A 20,554-nucleotide genomic window follows, 5' to 3' on the forward strand; every position below is an offset into this window, starting at 1 on the left:
AGCCGGACGAACTCACTGATGATAGTACATCTGAGGATGTGTTATACTATGAGAAGTGAGATCGATCTAACAGGATGAGTCTTATGATCATGAAGCGCGGTATTCCAGAAGTATTTAGGAGTGCTATAACTGATGAGGTTACAAGTGCTAGTGAGTTTCTTACCGAAATTCAGAAACGTTTTACAAAAAACGATAAGGCTGAAACAAGTACGCATTTAGCAAGCTTGATTTCAATGAAGTATAAAGGCAAGGGAAACGTTCGGGAGTACATCATGGAGATGTCTCATCTTGCTTCTAAGCTTAAGGCATTAGGGCTCGACCTATCTGATGATTTGGTTGTGCATTTGGTCCTTATCTCTCTCCCAACACATTTTAATCAGTTCAAAGTCAGTTACAATTGTCAGAAAGAAAAATGGAATCTCAATGAACTGATTTCCTTTTGTGTACAAGAAGAAGAGAGACTGAAGCAAGAAAAATCCGAATATGCACATATGGTAAGCACTTCTAAAGATAAGGGCAAAAGAACGAAAAAAGGTGAAGCTGCTGCTTGTAAGGGTCCAGAGCCAAAGAAACCAAAGGCCGAGCATGGTTGTTTCTTCTGCGGCAAGCCTGGACATATGAAGAAGGAGTGTAAAAAATATCACGCATGGCGCGTAAAGAAAGGTACATTTCTTACTTTGGTTTGTTCTGAAACTAATTTAGCTTCAGTCCCAAGAAACACATGGTGGATAGATTCGGGTGCTACTACTCACATTTGTGTTTCATTGCAGGGTTGCCTGAGCTACCGGCCGCCAAGTGATGCTGAAAGATGCATTTATGTAGGAGATGGCAAGACGGTAGAAGTTTAAGCAATTGGGCATTTTAGATTACTTATGAAAACTGGTTGTTATTTGGATTTGTTAGATACTTTTGTTGTTCCGTCTTTTAGACGGAATTTGATTTCAGTTTCTGTTTTGGACAAATCTGGTTATTCCTGTTCATTTGTAAACAGACAATTTAGTTTATCTCTCAATTCTAATGTTATTGGAACCGGTTTACTTAATGCTTATAACAATCTATATTTGCTAGACACTGTTTCACGTTATAATGAAAACCTGCATTTTAGTTCCAGAGGTATAAAGCGTAAATTAGAAAAAGAAAATTCAGCCTCATTATGGCACAAACGCTTAGGTCACATCTCTAAAGCTCGACTTGAGCGATTAGTGTCTGATGAGATTTTAAGATCTATTGATTTTACAGACCTTGATGTTTGTATTGAGTGTATCAAGGGAAAACAAACAAAAAGTAAGAAATTAGGAGCCTACAGAACATCAGCCGTCTTAGAATTAATTCATACAGATATCTGTGGACCATTCCCTACAGCTACTTGGAATGGTCAACAATATTTCATTACCTTCATAGACGACTATTCGAGATATGGCTATATATTCATGATTCATGAAAAATCACAGTCTTTGGATGTGTTCAAAACGTTTAAAGCCGAAGTTGAGTTACAACTCAACAAAAGGATTAAAAATGTCAGGTCTGACCGTGGTGGTGAATACTACGGTAGATATGATGGTTCAGGAGAACAACGTCTAGGACCGTTTGCTAAATACTTAGCGGAACGTGGAATTGTCCCTCAATATACTATGCCAGGATCGCCTAACATGAATGGTGTATCTGAGAGACGAAACCGCACTCTTAAGGATATGGTAAGAAGTATGATCAGTCATTCTACTTTACCAGAATCACTCTGGGGTGAAGCACTAAAAACAGTAGCTTATATCCTAAATCGAGTGCCAACTAAAGCGGCTGCTAAAACACCTTATGAGCTTTGGACGGGTCGCAAGCCTAGTCTAAACCATTTACATATTTGGAGCTGTCTAGCTGAGGCGAGGCCTTATAGACCTCATGAAAGGACATTGGATTCCAAAACTGTAAGCAGCTACTTTGTTGGCTATGCAGAACGATCCAGGGGTTTTAAGTTTTATGATCCCAGTACAAGGTCAATTTTTGAGACGGGAACTGCTACATTCTTTGAGGATGTTGAGTTTGGGGGGAGAAATCCAGTAAGAAACATTGTCTTTGAAGATGAAGAGGGATCCACTGTTGCTTGTGACAATGTACAAGTTTTAATACCTGTCATTGATCATGAAGTAAATTCATATCCTCAACCATCTGACAATGTTGATCAACCTCAGCATCAACATGAAATGATTGTTCCTGAGGAACAAACATTGTCTTTGAAGATGAAGAGGGATCCACTGTTGATTTTGACAATGTACAAGTTTTAATACCTGTCATTGATCATGAAGTAAATTCAGATCCTCAACCATCTGACAATATTGATCAACCCCAGCATCAGCATGAAATGATTGTTCCTGAGGAACAAACTCAACAACCTCAAGAGCCTGTGCAATTAAGACGATCCACAAGAGAAAGGAGAAATGCTATTCCGGATGATTATATAGTATTTCTTCAGGAACATGAGGATGAAACTGGAGTGATGGAATATGACCCAATTAACTTTCATCAAGCCATGCAAAGCTCCAATTCTCATAAATGGATCGAAGTCATGAATGAAGAGTACAAGTCAATGCAAGACAATAAAGTTTGGGAACTCATCTCATTACCTTCCGGTGCGAAGCCCATTGGTTGTAAATGGATATTTAAAACCAAAAGGGATTCAAAAGGTAATGTGGAAAGATATAAAGCACGTCTGGTAGCTAAAGGCTTTACTCAAAAGGAAGGAATTGACTATAAAGAGACTTTCTCTCCGGTTTCTACGAAAGACTCTTTTAGGACAATTATGTCACTTGTTGCACATTTTGATCTTGAGTTACATCAGATGGATGTTAAGACTGCTTTCCTTAATGGTGACATTGAGGAAACAATTTATATGGTACAACCAGAAAACTTTGTGTTGGGAGACCCAAAGAAAATGGTTTGTAAGCTAACCAAATCCATCTATGAGCTCAAACAAGCTTCTCATCAATGGTACTTTAAGTTTCATCAAATAATTATCTCATATGGTTTTGAGGCAAATGTTATTGATGAATGTGTGTATCACAAGTTCAGTGGGAGTAAACATATATTCCTGGTTTTGTATGTTGATGACATATTGCTTGCCACAAATGATATAGGCATACTACACGACACCAAGAGTTTTCTATCAAAACATTTTGAAATGAAAGATCTTGGTGATGCCTCCTTTGTTTTAGGAATCGAGATACATCGGGATCGTTCTCGGGGTATTCTGGGATTGTCACAAAGGAACTATATCGATAAAGTTTTAAAGAAGTTTGGCATGCAAAACAGTAAACCAGGTGACACCCCTATCGCCAAAGGAGATAAATTCAGCCTTAGTCAATGCCCTAAGACCAATCTTGAAATCCAGGAAATGGAGAAGATTCCTTATTCTTCAGCTATAGGGAGTCTTATGTATGCTCAAGTATGTACGCGTCCAGATATTGCGTTCATGGTTGGCATGTTGGGCAAATATTTGAGCAATCCCGGGATGGATCATTGGAAAGCAGCCAAACGGGTTATGAGGTACTTACAGAGAACAAAAGAGTACATGCACACATATAGGAGGTCGGATCAGTTAGAGATCATTGGGTATTCCGACTCTGATTTTGCTGGATGCCAAGATAGCCGAAGATCCACATCAGGCTATATTTACATGTTAGCTGGTGGAGCAATTTCTTGGAGATCTGCCAAGCAGACACTTGTAGCTTCATCGACTATGGCAGCAGAGTTTATAGCATGTTATGAGGCGTCTAATCAAGGCATATAGTTGCGTAATTTTGTCACTGGGCTGCGCATTCTAGAGGGTGTAGAAAAACCGCTCAAGATATTTTGTGACAATAAGTCATCAGTTTTATATTCCAACAACAACAGTAGCTCTACAAAGTCAAAACACATTGACATCAAGTTCCTTGTTGTGAAGGAAAGAGTACAGAGTGGACAAATATCTATAGAGCACATTGGGACAAACTCCATGATAGCGGATCCGCTCACTAAAGGATTACCACCTAAAGTCTTTCATGAGCACACTGCTCGTATGGGTGTGATTTTACTTGAAGATATTCAGATTTAATGGGAGTTTGTATTATTACTAAGTGCGACTTTTAGATTTTTTATTATATTATTCAGATTATTTTCTGCAGAAATACAGTATTTTGATTCTTTACACTCTGTTGGACTAACTTAAGTTTAGATCTCAATAAAGTGAATTAGGACCAGTTGGGAATAGACATGTTTAGATCACATTGCATGTAATTTCCATGCTATGCATCCACAATTGATCTATGTTATGTAACTATATTGATATATGTGACCATGGATGGTTGCGTTACGATTAATGTAACAAAGGCCGCTATGATCCTATACCGATGTAGTTATTGAACTAGATTGTTCATATATACCCTACGGACATAATAGCAATTTCATGAGCTCATTAAGTTGGACACATTTCAGTTTTTCATTTGTGGCCCAGTGGGAGATATTGTTAGATTAATTTTATATTAATCTAATATATTTGGGGCCACACATGAAATAAATAAAATGTGTGTGCTATTATTTAATAAGCCAAGAATTAAGTGATCTAATTGAAGTTCATTAAATGGTTAAGGGTATAATTATTGTGGATTGAATGCATAGATACCAGAATTTAATCATCACTTTAATGAGGGGCTGAAGTGATTATTATCATAAATACGTGACTGTTGGGTTTTCTAAAAAAAAACTAATAGTCACGATATTTATATAAAAAGGGGTTATGGTCCCCAATCTCTCGAATAATCTTTTGTAATTCTCTAATCCTCTCAAAGAGAATTCTAAACTCAAGAAAAAGAGAAGATTGGAAGTTCATCTTCCACACTCAAGAACCACTACGAATCACCATGGATTCAGGTACGCTTCCGCTTTCGTATTTCTCAGTAATTTAATATGGATGTTATGAAGATTAAGAGGACGACAGTACACGCTTTTGGAAAATTTTACTACGAAAGTGTTGTTTTATTATATAACATCTAAATATACACAAGTTTAAATTGTCTCCTATTTGCATAATAGGGTTTTAAAAAAATAAGACATATTTTTTTTTTTACTAAAATATCAAGATTATATTTATCAAGATCAGTTTCTCTCATTTGACTTGTTTTGATATGCATGTCATCGTGATGAATTAGTCGCTCTTCAAATAATTTCAAATGTTGTGGGTTGGTGGTTAGACGGACAGATCTCACTAAATTGATGCCCAAAATTAAATTATTTGAATATGTGCTTTACTAGAAAAATGCAAATATGTACACTCACAAACAACCTATTTAACTAAACAATTCATTGTATATAAATATGCATAGCATGTGCTAAAGAAAAAAGATGAAAATTTAAGCAATGGTGAAACCTGCCATTACTTGTTTGTTTAATCAAACAAGTGGTATAGGCAGCTAACGATGAATTCATGAGTGTTCGTCACTTTAAGAATTATGAGTAAATGAAATTTTTATGTTCTATTCAATATTCATATATAGATGTAATATTTATTTATTCATTCATTCTTTCTTTCTTTTGAGTTTAAATCTTAAATACATTTCCATGAAATTCTTAAGCTACTTGGTATACAACGATATTAATGTTCATCTGATTTTTAAAGGTTATTTGAATATTTTTTATAAGATGATTCATCGAATTTTCAAGTCTTTTAACTTTGACAAACCCATTTTCCTATTTAGTTTCAATCAAACAACTAAATAGTTTTATTAAGTTGTCAATCTTAAATTTAGAATAATTATCGGATATTTTAAGCAACTGATGGAATCAATGCATCCTTATAAAATTAGATGATGAAATAGGAAAAAAGTCATTTGCATCCCTAAGGTTTAATGTTATAACTCATTTCATCCCTATTTTTCAAATAATAGTCTAAAATATCCTTCCGTTAACTCACCGTTAGTATAAAGCCATTAACTAGTAATTCATTGAGGGTAAAATATGATTTTTCATTAAAGTGATACAAACTATATTAAAATAATTTTTTTACACAATTAAATAATACTACAAAATATGCAAAATTCATTAACTTTTTCTTAAATGAAATCAACAATTATATAGTTTGATATAGCCTTGAATAATTGCCATAAGAAAAAAGATGAAAATTTAAGCAATGGTGAAACCTGCCATTACTTGTTTGTTTAATCAAACAAATGGTATAGGCAACTAACGATGAATTCACAAGTGTTCATCACTTTAGGAATTATGAGTACATGAAATTTTTATGTTCTATTCATATATAGATGTAATATTTATTTATTTATTTATTTATTCATTCTTTCTTTTGAGTTTAAATCTTACATACATTTCCATGAAATTCTTAAGCTACTTGGTATATAGCGATATTAATGTTCATTTGATTTTTGAAGGTCGTTTGAATATTTTTTATAAGATGATTCATCGAATTTTCAAGTCTTTTTAACTTCTGAAAAACCTATTTTCCTATTTAGTTTCAATCAAATAACTAAATAGTTTTATTAAGTTGTCAATCTTAAATTTAGAATAATTATTGGATATTTTAAGCAACTGATGGAATCAATGCATCCTTATAAAATTAGATGATGAAATAGGGAAAAAGTCATTTTCATCCTTAAGGTTTAATGCTATAGCTCATTTCATCCCTATTTTTCAAATAATAGCCTAAAATATCCTTCCGTTAACTCACCGTTAGTATAAAGCCGTTAACTAGTAATTCATTGAGGGTAAAATATGATTTTTCATTAAAGTGATGCAAACTATATTAAAATAATTTTTTTACACAATTAAATAATACTACAAAGTATGCAAAATTCATTAACTTTTTCTTAAATGAAATCAACGATTATATAGTTTGATATAGCCATTGAATAATTGCCATAAGAAACAAACTGTAATTAACACAATATTTTTAAATCATTGAAAGAAAAACTCAAAAATACCACCAATTTTTATGTGCTTGCATATGCTGAATATCTTCTTTATCTTCAACACAATTCAAGCCATTTTACAGTGCAATTAGAGAATATATTTATATGAATAAGAAAATTGTGATATTTTTAGCACTTAGATCTAGGGTTTATAGGGCTTTCATGCCACCAAAATAGAAAAAAAGTGAAAAAAGAATTGCTTGAAATAGAAGTTTTTCATATTTTTCGGTATTTCCTATTTAGTGGGATTAGATAAAATAATTTTTAGTTATATGTCAACTTTTATTTCTTTTTCTAATTTTCTCTTTGATGGAAAATCATTTTTTACCCTTAATGAATTAGTAACAAACGACATTCAATTAACGATAAGTTAACGAAATGATGTTTTGGGTTATTGTTTAAAAAGTAAGGATAAAATTGATTATTACATGAAACCCTAGGGATGTGAATGGTTTTTTCCCGATGAAATATGATGAGGAAAATAATTTTTAAATATTTAAGGAAGAGTCTTCTTGTTGTAGATATATAGAAAATGTGTCACTGGTTTGAATTGTACATTCATTGACAGGTTATTATGTTCCATTCAAGATACTTAGTGAAAAAAGAATAAAAGGTATGGTGGATTCACAATGAATTAGTTTTTAACTTTTCAATTCCCATTTTCCTTAGTGTTTGTTACGTAACAAAGATATTAGAGTCTAAAAAAGGTAGTAGGGTAGAGTTTTCTTTTATCTTATACAATAGTATCTAATTCATAAAATTTTGATGAAATTAGGTATTTGAAGGACACGTCTTCTAGCTATGTATTCTTAGTACGATATGTCGTATTGGCATTAGATGGTAAACGAAATGTCCGGCAAAGTATGCGCGAGTATATCCTCTGTAGGACTTGTCATCCATTATTTTTATAGAGATGACATGTCGTTGATTAATATTATTATTGAAAGTCATGTCATCTTTAAATTGTTGACATAAACAACATGTCATTAATTATTTTTGTTGAATATGTAAAACCGACTTGAGATAATTAGTTATTTTAATTTTATTACAATTTTAAATTTCTACTTATTTGGGTTTAGATCTGGATTAGAAAGGGATTGTTAATTTATTATCTCTTAATATTTTGATATCTAATTTTCAATAAAAATCCTCTTTTTTTTTCTACTAGATTGTTTATTTCTATGTGGGCAAGAATTCAGACAAATATCCTTTTAAGGACTTAACAACCTAGAATAAAACTCTGAAGATAAGTTATCAGATTTATTTTTAAGTAATCCTATACTTGCTATCTTACCCGATGTGTCATTAATAGAATTTCATCATTTAGATACTATATATAAATCTTGAGGAGAGAACAATTGCCCGGCCTTGGCGGTTTTAATTTTTTGCTAATTTTTATTAACTGATTACTTTACTTTTTAAGTTTATGATTATGTACAAAAATATAGAATAATATATAGTCTTTAAATTTTCTTTATTTTGAGTCAGTTATTTCATTTTTATTATAATTTGAACTTATTTATATTTGGAACCGAATAGGGCTATAATCTCAAAAGAGATTTTGATATTTTCAATAAATTCTTTTTTTTTTTTTAATTTTATTTCTCTACAAGAATCCAAACAATCAGGTTGTGCTCTTAATCAAGTGATAAACTAATCCAGCGGAACAAATTATATGATCAAATTTTATTGATATAATATGATACCAAAACTCTTTACCACAAACAAAAAACTTTTAAAAAAGTTAGTGCATCGAAGAGATTAGGGCTTCCCCTTTTATGAAGCCCAACGTAACGTGAAAAACTATAACTAATTGAAATCCGTTGCAAGAGAATAAAAAGATCAAGTAAAACTAATTTCACATCGTGAGTCGTGACTAATGGATTCGTCCGCAAGCCTAATGGATTCACTCACTCAGAGCAGATTTGTTTTTGTCTCGTATCAATTCTAATCACTCTCCTAGAGTGGATTTGTTTTTGTCTCATGCTTATCAATTATTTTAAAAAAAAAATTAAGGGGCATTTCTTTGTGGCTGACATTTTTGCATCATTCGAAAAATATTATTGGATATTGGCAATGATTTTGTTGGTGTAATTTCCCTCATTTGATGTTGCTTTATGTTGCTCAATTTTTAAACACACCTTTGACAAATCCCGGTTTCTTAGCTAAAGACCAAAGCTTCGATTTTCAAGATCAATTTAACTTTGGGATCAAACACGATTCATGCACATACCCAAAAATATGAAAAATCGTCAATCAAATTCCTCAAATCGATACAAAATTATAAAATTATACATATCTTTTAGGACAAAACTATAGTACTACAGTAGTACCATACCACAGCTGGATCCAGGCTAAAGTGATCCCATAATTGGATCTAATGATTGTATTTATATGTGATATGGTACCACTGTAGTACCATAAATGGACCCTATCTTCAAATATATAATAACAGGAAAAGAAAATTCATCTCAATTTTTTTTTTTTGGGCAGGAACAAAAATTTAAAACAACAAATTGATAATTTAAAAACTATCCTTTTTGATATTTGAAACCTGAACCCCAAAAATATTTTTATTTACTACTATAAAGACTAAATTAAAAAAAAGGGGGGGGGGGGGGGAGGGGGGGGGGGAATTTTGATTTACTTTGTGGCAGATTCGTGTTGAACAGCCTTGTTAAGCAAGCTATCTTGATCCAAAGCGACCAGAACAAGAGAATCACCGATGCCTCGCGCCATGGCGAGCATGATCTCCTCCATCAGAGACCTGAACTCGCTGCGGTCGATATTCCCATTACGATCCTCATCGAACCTCTCGAAGATGTTGTTATAAAGACGATCGATCTCTTCTACAGGCTGAGCCTCGTCTTCCATGTCGAAGAACCTGTGAAACCTCTCGCGCAACGTGCTACGCGAAAGCCCTCCGTTCTTAACGAAATCAAGCTTTTCGAAGCATTCGTCGACGCAGTTCTCGAACTTGGCTTTATCATCGACAAATTTCGTCACCGTAGAGCCATTAAGAACAGCGATACTCATCCTTTTTTTCTCCCTATTCTTCTGTAGACAATTGACTTGGTTGAAAATTTTCGTAAAAAAATTATTTTATATATATAGAGGCATTAGCCCCAAAAATAGTTGACTACTAAGCATTGATGGGGATTTAATTTAGAGGGTTCCTTCTACTGTTTGTGGTTAATTTGAAAATTGGTGGAGCCGAAAGCGTCTAAAAATTTATGCTGTTGGAAACGTTTGTCATAGCTTTTCGATGGTGTGGCCATGATTTTAGCATTTGTACACGAATAAGTTCTTCCTGCGTAGTTGCATGAATCACTTTCTTCAAGTCACACTTTTTACGAACGACCCAGTCGATACAAAACACTGATGTGTTCTGCATGACCTTTGGCTTCTTATTATTTATTAATTATTTGTATAAAAAAGGAAAGGGGGAAAGATTGGCAAAATAGTTGCCTATAATTGTTATTTGCATGTATGATCAAATGAAAATTAGCTTACCGAAAAAAATTAGGTATCACTATTTGTAAGTGTTATGATTTAGGAGGTTAGGGGAAACTAAAATATTTCAGATTGAAGGTTTTAAAATGACGACTACGCCAACTGCCTCTTCAAGTGTTATCAAGGATGAAAATTCGTTCTTGTAATTAATCCCATCATTTTCAAGTGTTATCAAGGATGGAAATTCGTTCTTGTAATTAATCCCATCATCAAAAAATAAAAATTAAATCCTCAACATCAAGATCGAGTTGAAATAATTAGTGATTGAATTTAATGTTAACTATGTTATGTTATTTTGTGATGAATTAAATCCTCAACATCGAGATCGAGTTGAAATAGTTAGTGATTGAATTTAATGTTAACTGTGTTATGTTATTTTGTGATTAAGATTAAATGAATCATAACTTTGTTCGAGTCTTCTTCGACATTGTAATGGATAATTTTTTTTAAAGGAAACTATTTTTTAATTTCAGCTAAAAAAATTTCCACAGTTAAAATTTTTATTTATGCTGCTAGTTTTTAATAATATATGAAAAAAAAGGTTCAAAATTAGATTTTCAATCAAATGAGATTTGTTTGAGTAATAACTACAAAAGATATAATAATTTTATTTGCTATTGAGTTTTAATTTTCCCGTAATCTAATTGAATACTACTAGTAATCGATCTAGTAGTAATAAATCAATAATCAGATTAAATCTACATTAATTAATAGTAATTGGGTTTTAACCATTAGACGTTCTCTCACTCCCACGATCTAATTGAATTAAGATTCAACGTCCCGCTTATTATGATGGATCAAGCCCTTGATCTCTGGTTGGATTGTTCCCATACAATGCGACAAGACTGTGAACAGCATGTTTTGTGGATCAAAATCCAAAATGCTATTGAAAATTGTAAAATTCATATCGCACTTTTGATTTGTTTTAAACACTTTTTACACAGCCCATGGAAATCAAAAGAACTGGAATGGATAAAGAGGCATTTAATGGGCCATTAATATCTATCATTTTGAACCCAATATGAATTGGGCTTTTCTGTTGCAGATGGATACATACACGAAGGCCCGAGATGATCCGATGACAAAATATTAATAAAACATCAGTGCTCACTTACGCAAACGACGTGTTTTTAAAATTAAAATTGAATCACAACAATTACACAAATACAAATATCTTGCCGTGACCATCTAAGTTTCTAATATTTGTGCACCAAAAAAAAAAAAAAAAAAGAAAAGAGAGAGAGAGAGAAGAAGAAGAAGAAGAAAGAAACGTGCTGTTAGGCAAGTAGGGGATTGATGAAAGAGAACTAAACCTAAGCAAATAGTGTGAACAATCACATAGCTAGATAGAGAGCATTGGATCCCACTTGTGTTGTTTGTAATCGTACTCCATGTGCACCTTTGATTATCAATGCATCCTAACTTCCAAACACCACACATGCTCATGCTTAAATTATCTTCATCCATCATCTACATGTGGATTTGTTTTTAAATCTATTTTTAAAAAAAATATTGAGATGAGGTTCGTTTTCACAAACTTGAAACTTGTAATTTCAGATATCAAATTTGTAATATTCAACATGCTAATATGATCAATGCTCTTATAATTATCAACATGCTAATCGGGTGTATATACTGCTCTAGAAACCCTAGTTTGAAGAAAAAGATTGATAGGAAAGATCAAAGAGAATTGATAAAGACTTGTGACCTAATTACCGTATATTCTTATGCAAGTAAAATGCACGAGCAATTATTAATAGCTAGAAATGAAGGGAAATAAAATAAAATAAAATAAAATTGAAAAGCGTCGGTGTCAATTGCAATGGCAAGTCCACGGCACAAGTCCATCGTTGAAAGTTGAAACCGAGATTTAATTAATACTATTTATACGAATGAATTTATATATATATATATATATATATATATATAATCCAGTCAAATGTTTGATGTGTTAATCATTGAACGCGTTACTCCACTGCGACTAGTTGATTTCATTGGCCTTTTGAATTAGTCAGAATAATGGCCGTAATTGAGTAAAAGAAGAAAGCAACTGCTTTATTATTTACTTAAATAATTATCACATTGTAATAGAAAGATCTAATGTGTTAGCCTGGCAAAACGAAATAAATCACCTTGTTGTTTAACACGTTAACATTGTTTTTGAAGAATATAAATTCATGACTCCGAAAATTTTAAAACAACACAAAAGTGTTTATAAATATTGAAAGCATGAAAATTTATTTGAGATTGCGTGTGCGTGTGTATATATATATATATATATATAAAGATAAAGTCTATCTGAAAAAAAGGAAAACAATCTTATTTAAATAAATTACAAGTTTAATTAAATATATAAACAAATATATTATTCAAACATGGATGAGATTAATTTAATTTATAAGACGATTTTGAGACGGTATGAGAGGTGTGAAATTAGAACTCACTCGTATTAGGGTTCGAGGAGAGTTTAGTACTTTAATATTAGAATCTAACTAATACAAAAATAATAATATTAGTAGGAGGAATTAATTACTTTTCATTTATTTATTGTTTAAAAAACTACATCAATCATGTTAAGTGCTAAATTACCGGTTAAAAATATTAAACTAATTACAAAACAAGTTACATTAGAAGCTAACGGTGTCGTTTTAATCCACGCACGTGTGTGATGCTTTGGCTTAATCTTCATCTAAAATTAATTAATTTAATCTTCACTATCATTGCACCCCATGAAGCAGTCTCCAATATTAAAAAAATAAGTAAGTTCTGATTAACATTTTTTAAAATAGTATTAAAATATAATTAGTCTTTTGTTTTTACATAAATTTATTTAACCCCAAAGCAAAGTTTAATTAACTGTAGTAGTTTGGAGTATCCTAAGAACTTGTTTGGCGATGTCCTTCGATTTGGGATCATGCTTTTGTATATTATTGACTCCTGCGTACGGCATTCACGGAATCGAATGGCAGCTAGTCAAACAAGGAATTATATTCCAACACATCATCATGTATAATCATTATGAATAACCCTCTAATTCATCATTGAAGAAAGCTAAAAAGTCATGTACTATTTAACAAAACCAAGATAAGAAACTTTAGTAATTTTATATGATTTATTGAACAAATTTACCCCAGCTAGAATAGAAAACCTAATCTAAAACAGAACAGAACAGAAAAAAATTATCGAAATTAGTTTGCGTTTTGACTAAATGAATTTTTGTTTTCAAGAATTTTACTCAATTCTTCTTTTTTTTTTCCATTTTAAATGTTGGTTATTAAATCACCAAGAGGCGAGAGGGCTGAATTGAACCATGATTTATGTTTCATTAATTCATCATGAATCACGATATTCAGATAAGGAAGCACGGAGGGCATTTCCTACGAAGAATTGTTGGACGACTTAGAATTCATTTATCACGATTCACGATATACACATCAAATCAAATCAAAATCCATTAATTGCTACAGAAAACGGACTTTCAAAAAAGTGCTTAAAGAAAAAGCTAAGCTAGATTATTAATTTATTTCAAAGGGCCCCCAAACGAGACCTTGAGCTCCACGGATAAGCCTCTGCCATGTTAGGGGCGACGGGTGCATACGACACATCGTTATCAATTTATTAAGACTCAACGTTCTGTACAGAAGCTTAATCAGCTGAGAAAGCTAAAGCTAGCTGCAACGCCTTAATTGATTAGAGAGGATACCCCACCAAACAAACAAATCCTTACCATAAATTGCTGTCTAGGGAAGTGCTTTCGGCCGTGAATGAATAAGTCCAGTCAGAGAGATATCTTGTGCATGGAGATTTTTTTTTTTTTTTTCCCCAAAACCATGCAAATTAAATTGTTACGAGTGCAAGCCTAACCTCCACTCTCGACACATGGCCAGCTGGCTATTTTGTTTCATTTTGTTAGCCTTTTAGGGACATTTAAACTAGATATTATATCTATTAATGCTTGGAAAATCTTACATTTTTCCATTTTAATTATCCGTACTTACTATAAATGTTAACAAAATATCTCCCATACAGATCTTCGTACTTTACAAAGATATATTCGAAAAATGTAATTGTGACTTCTTTAATTTGTTGCAAAATTGCGAAGCTCATTAATCTAACTCATCGTATATTATTTTTATCTGATATAAGATTATTCGCTTGACAAAAGTAATGTGGTATTCAGTGGCGAAGCTAGCACCATATTTTGGGGTGGGCTATTACATTTTTTTTATTTTTTAATAAGTATTAATGAAGACAAATTCATAAATTATAATTAATTAATTTTTTTTTTCCAAAAAGCTAACCCGGGCTGCAGCCCGGGTTAGCCCACTCTTAGCTTCGCCACTGGTGGTATTGTTCAACGATGTATTTTATAAACTTTGAACATCTAGAAAAAAGAAGAACTATATGTAGTGATAAATTATTTTGACAAAATAATTAAAGAAGTGAATACATATTATATTGAACTTTTTTAATTATGAATGGAAAACCAATCCCATGACAAAAATAATAACATTTCTTAAAAGCCACTTGTAAGATCTTCATTTTATGTTTTAAAAATATTATTTATAAAAGTAAGAAAAACAATGTAGTAGCATTTATTACTTTTTTTTTTTTGGAAATCAAGATTCTCTCATGATCTAATACTTTATTTAAGCTAGTAAATTTATATATTGGTGGTTAATACATGAGAATATAAAAATTGAGTAAATTTTGATTATACATAAATAAAAGTATATATTTGTTAAAAGATCCTTCAAAGCTCAAATGTGATGAGAGGGTGTTTATTGAATATTATTAGCCAGGGTAAGATCCAAAATTAATAATTAATAATTAATAATCAACTATTTCATCAAGTAACTTTTCAACACACCCATGACCCCCCTTGATCGCTTTATTTGCTTTCCACTTACTTATTTTTCATCCTCCTCAATCACGTCTTTACTCTACTTTGATACCAAAGTAAGATGAACTCATGACTTTGATTAAATCTTTTGTACGGAATGTGCAAAATTTCAACTTTCAACAGCACATATTCTCTTTTTTTTTCTTTTTCTTTTTTAGTCTTTTGCACGTAATTTCTTCGTGTAAGAATTTCAAGCAGATCTTACTTTAAAAAAAAAAAAGAAGCTTTTTAATATTCTTTATACACGTGTGATTAATTGCAAAACATCGTTGAAATGCTACCAAATTAAACAACGTCAAAAGTTTACGTCGATTTGATTTTTTGGGGAAAATTTCGGGCATATTATATATATAATTCGGTATCAATTACAAGTAATTGGTAATGTTGCCAATTTTTTATTTTTTATTTTTATCTGAAACTAATTCTTTTGACAATTATCAAAGTTGCATGGAGCATGCAAATCAAGAACTCTTCTCCTAACAAAGCACGTGCGCTCACATGTCACCCATGATGCTCGTCTTGTCTATGGTCCACCGTGTGTGATTAAAAAACTTACCCTTATCTATTCTGAATTTGATCAAAGTTAAACAAGAAACTCCTTTTAGATTTTTCCCCCTTTCGACTTTAAATTCGTTTTTAATTCTTTAAAATGATTTAAGATAAGTTTAAAAACAACCACTTTTTTTATGTATCAACCCAACTTCTATGCATATAATAATCCTAAAAGTTACAATGATTCATATACAATTTTTAATTTACTCAAATTAGGTCTGTTCTGAGAGAGACTTACTATATGATAACCGTAATTAATTCCCAATGCGATGCCGTTGTATTTTATTTATTACAATAGTTGCATCTCATGGACATTATTACTGTGAGGTTTTATCAAATCAACCAACAACCATACCATGGAAAGTCTTAGGTCAAATAATGCGGTTAAGGTATTTTCAGTTATTGGTAACAATTTTTTTTTTTTTTTTATAAAAATAACTCATGCATTCACGAAATAAGCGTGGACTAAACAGGTGATAATTAAAACATGTGGTGTGGTTTCATTAATAAGTGTGTAATAAGCTGTTCTACCTAACGTATATTTTTTTTCACGAATTAAGTAGAAACAATATCCCTTGATGAGAAAGGGATGTTTCAAAAGACAAAAAGATATCGAAAAAGATGATTGGTTTAATTTTGAGGTAACAAAGAATTAATTAAGTCGATAAAAGAGAGAACATATACAATTTCTATAATTGTGTAATTAGGTCATTTAAGTGTACGATCGACAGCACCTGATTTCTTAGGCGGTGTTTGGTTTTAAGAAAGGGGAGGAGAGAAAAAGAGTGAAATGGAGGGGAAAGAAGAAGAGAGGAGTGTAATAGAATAGTGAAATTAAATTTCATTATTTGGTTTGATATAAAATTTGATAGAGAAAAGAATTATAATTTTTTTCTTTGGACAAATTTATCATTTGCCTTAAATACCAAATTATCTTATTAGTAATAAAATATAACTTAATATTAATACCAAACTTTTTTAATTTCAAAAAGTTCTAAAACAATTCATGATTTATATTTATTTTAATTTAATATAAAATATTTTAATATACTAAACTATTTAATATAATTTAATATAAATAAAAGCCAGTCAACCTAAGTCAACACAGGTCAACAAAAGTCAACGACGGTCAACACCAGCCAGTGACTTTCTGGCAAAATTTCGGCAGCTTCCGGCGACATTCCGGCAAAAATCCGGGATAGTTAATTTATATTTATATATTTTCATATTAAATAAATAAATAAGTTTATTTATTTTATTAAATTTTTTTAAATCATTCATTAAATTTGATTAATATAAAATTATTTATAATATTAAATTGATAAAATAAAACTATAAATAATAATAATTAATAACATTAAACAAGTTAAAATGTTGAAGGGCAATTTTGGAAGCTTGGGTTTTTAACATAAGAGGAATTTAAATTCTTCACGTTTTGGTGTGTAATTCAAATTTTATATTATAAATTCTAATGTAAATTAATTTTTTATATATTTTGTGCAACCAAACAATAGAAATAAAAGTAGAATTTGAATTATTTTACTCTTCTCTATTCTCTCCTCTCAACCAAACATCACCTTAGTACATTTACATTTCTCTGAACCACACATTTATTCGTATTCTTTAATCAAAGTTTCTTTATCAGTTATCATTAATAAAATTTCTAACTATTCGACTAACTTATTTCAGTAATTAGTGAATGATCACGATTTCTCTTTAGAAATTGTCATCCCTGTGAAAATTTATGAATAAATGTTATAAGCAAATGAATTAGATAATAGACACAGTAAATATAATGAAAGGGTTGGATTTGGTTAAGTGGTAAATTTGAGTTAATTCCTCGGGGTGGATAGATCTAAGCCGAGACCGAAAAAATAATCGTTTCAATTTAATTTTTTTAGTTCTGATTGGTTTATTCCTTCATTATAACTAAAGAAAATCAGTTCGATTTTTGGTTCTTAATCTTAGAAACAAAAAATTTGACTTTTTTTTTGTAATTCTACAGGTTCAACATATGTCGTGTTTTCGTTGGTAGGTTAAAAAGTCAATAAACCAAAATAAAAAACCAAAATGCTGAACCAATTGATTCCATTTTTAGGTTTTTTTTTTCCTTAAAAAAAATTGATGTGAATCAAAGCAATTCAATTTGGTCCAATCTAAAAACCGAACCATGCTCACCCCTTGATTCTCTTTTAGCCTCTAAGGTTAAAAATAACGTGAGATATCTTTATCCTTACTTATGTTAGTGTTGAATGTTATATTTTAAAGATTGAAAAACTATTTTTCGATGAAAAAAAGAAAACATTCATGTCTCCAAAAAGTAACATTTAACAATAATATAAATAAAGATCAAAATATGTTAAATTATTTGTAAAATAGGAGAATCAATTTCAAATTGGTAAAAAAAAAAAAAATTACCCACCAAAATTTTTCGCACATACATTTTTTAATGTGTAATAGTTCATCTGAATTGTATGGATTACAAATAATCCGTTATTTTTCTAATAAGATAAACTCTCCAACACGCTATTAATTAAACAAAATCAATAGAATGAAACTCTTAACCAAAAGGATTAATTGCACAATCTAATATAGAGTAAAAGGCCAAATCGTCCTCCTTTATAAATGATTATTTTAATTTTATTTCTTTGAAAATAAATTCAGGAAGCTTCATTAATCCTTAGCCTTCAATAATCCATATTCAAATTATTCTGATTAGAGTCTTGCTTTGTGATTTTCTCAAATTGCAAGCCCGCAGGTTTCAATTTTATATGAGGCCTCGCCTGCTTGCTTTGAATTGTCAAAATAAAACTAAATAAAGCAGAATGAGTCTTTGCCTGCATCTTTACTTTATTTTGGGGGGAAAAAATCTCACAGTATTAATATAATGCATTGACTGAAAATAAAGAAAAAAAAACAAAAAGAATCTCTTCAAAAGCCTTCAGATTTTGGCATCTAATATTAATGCATTGGTTGAAATTTGAATAAGCTTTCCAAGATTCCTGCAATAAGGGCCCTTTCATCATCTTAATCGTCTGGCAAAATGTATTATCAGTACTCAGTAGAACGGCATGATGACAATTATTTCTAAATAATTAATCTTAGTTTATATATTTAACTCCCCAAATGTATTTTTGGTGGTGCAAAAAAACATTTTTAAACATAGTAATTAAATGCATATCCTTGATCTTTCATAAAAATAAAAATAAGGGATTTATGTAATTTATAGGCTCCTACCAATTTTAATGTGTTGTGTTGATTTGACTTATTAAATAGTCATAAGAATTTATTTAATCCCAAATTTTTAAAAAAAAATTGTTGTTATTTGGTTGTATTTTGAGTATAGTTTTGGGGATTACATAAGTTATTTTGACTTTACTAACTCAAATTTTATATTTATAGAAGTGGAGATTGGAGAGATTTTTCAAAAAGTTAAATTGTCTAAAATGTCAATTATTTATTTCACAATCTTATTTTATTCTTTTTATAATATTATTTTAAAAACTTGTCTATTAAAATAATTTATAATTCTTAATAAAAGTCCTCGTTGAGAACCAAACAACTAACTCTTTTTTTTGTTTGTAAAAGCTCTATTAATAAAAATTTTACTTAAAATAAACTGTATTTAAAAAATTCATACCAAACATATCCTTAGCCCTCACATTCTATGAAGTTGGTAATAACAATTTCGTAATCATGAAGTAAACAAATTACAAAGAAAAACTTACCTCTAAGAAACTTCTTATTGAATAATCTTTCTTTGATTTATAGTTATCATTTCATTGTCTTCAATTAAGATTATGCAAATAAAGTATGTTTCGATTTTCACAAATAAAGTTGTAATTCAAAACATCTAAATTTGTCATGAGCCACATGTTTAGGTTGAGTTAGTATTATTTGCTAGACGTTTAAAATTCTACTTTAAATGACGTGTTATCAAGGGAATTTCTTACAACATATCACCTACCAACTTGATAAATGCGATTGCATTTGAGAAAAAAATTTTAGTATGAAATTTAAAAGTCTATCACTTATTTTTCCTATAGTAATCATATATCTCAATTGTGATTAGACATTGTATTCAATTTAACTCTCAATAACTCGTCTTTAAGGAAATGACACTCGATTTAATGGATAATTTTTTTTTTTGAATTGATCACTTCACACCAATCTTAAATGAATTACACTAAATTTTCATTATAAAAAATTCCAATGTGAGAAGACAAAAATGTAAAAAAAAAAAAAAAAATCAACATTAAACTAGAGGTAAGTGTATAATATTCACTTAATCCTTAATAAAAATTTAATCGTCTGATCGATTGTCTGCTATAATGGGGTGTCTAAATTCATCGTACTGTTTTTCTACCAATCAATTAATGGATTGCAGTGTTGGCTGAATGAACTTATTTTGTAAAGAATAGGTACGTACCAAATTTTAAAGTGAAAAATTTGACAATATGACGATAAAATAATTATAAAATTATGCGGTGTAATAGTATTAAGTAAAAAATTATAGTATTAAGTAAAAAATTATCACATTTTTTTTATAAAATTTTATAATTACTTTCGTTGATGTTGTGTCGCTGCTAGGATATTTATCATTTTTCAAATTAGACATGCATCTTCTTTGGTTATCATTGTT

At 30.6% G+C, this 20,554-nt stretch overlaps 1 protein-coding gene across 1 annotated transcript; it reads right to left on the minus strand.

Annotated features, from left to right (window-relative positions):
• Positions 1 to 9,186: 9,186 nt before the first annotated feature.
• Positions 9,187 to 10,206, minus strand: LOC102607516 (hypothetical protein). Its single transcript, XM_052442004.1, has one exon. It carries the CDS (start codon positions 9,978 to 9,980, stop codon positions 9,588 to 9,590), a length of 393 nt encoding a protein of 130 aa, XP_052297964.1. The 5' UTR covers positions 9,981 to 10,206; the 3' UTR covers positions 9,187 to 9,587.
• Between the last annotated feature and the right edge of the window lie 10,348 nt (positions 10,207 to 20,554).

The sequence above is a fragment of the Citrus sinensis genome, chromosome 5, assembly GCF_022201045.2.
Source record: "Citrus sinensis cultivar Valencia sweet orange chromosome 5, DVS_A1.0, whole genome shotgun sequence".
NCBI classification, from domain to species: domain Eukaryota; kingdom Viridiplantae; phylum Streptophyta; class Magnoliopsida; order Sapindales; family Rutaceae; genus Citrus; species Citrus sinensis.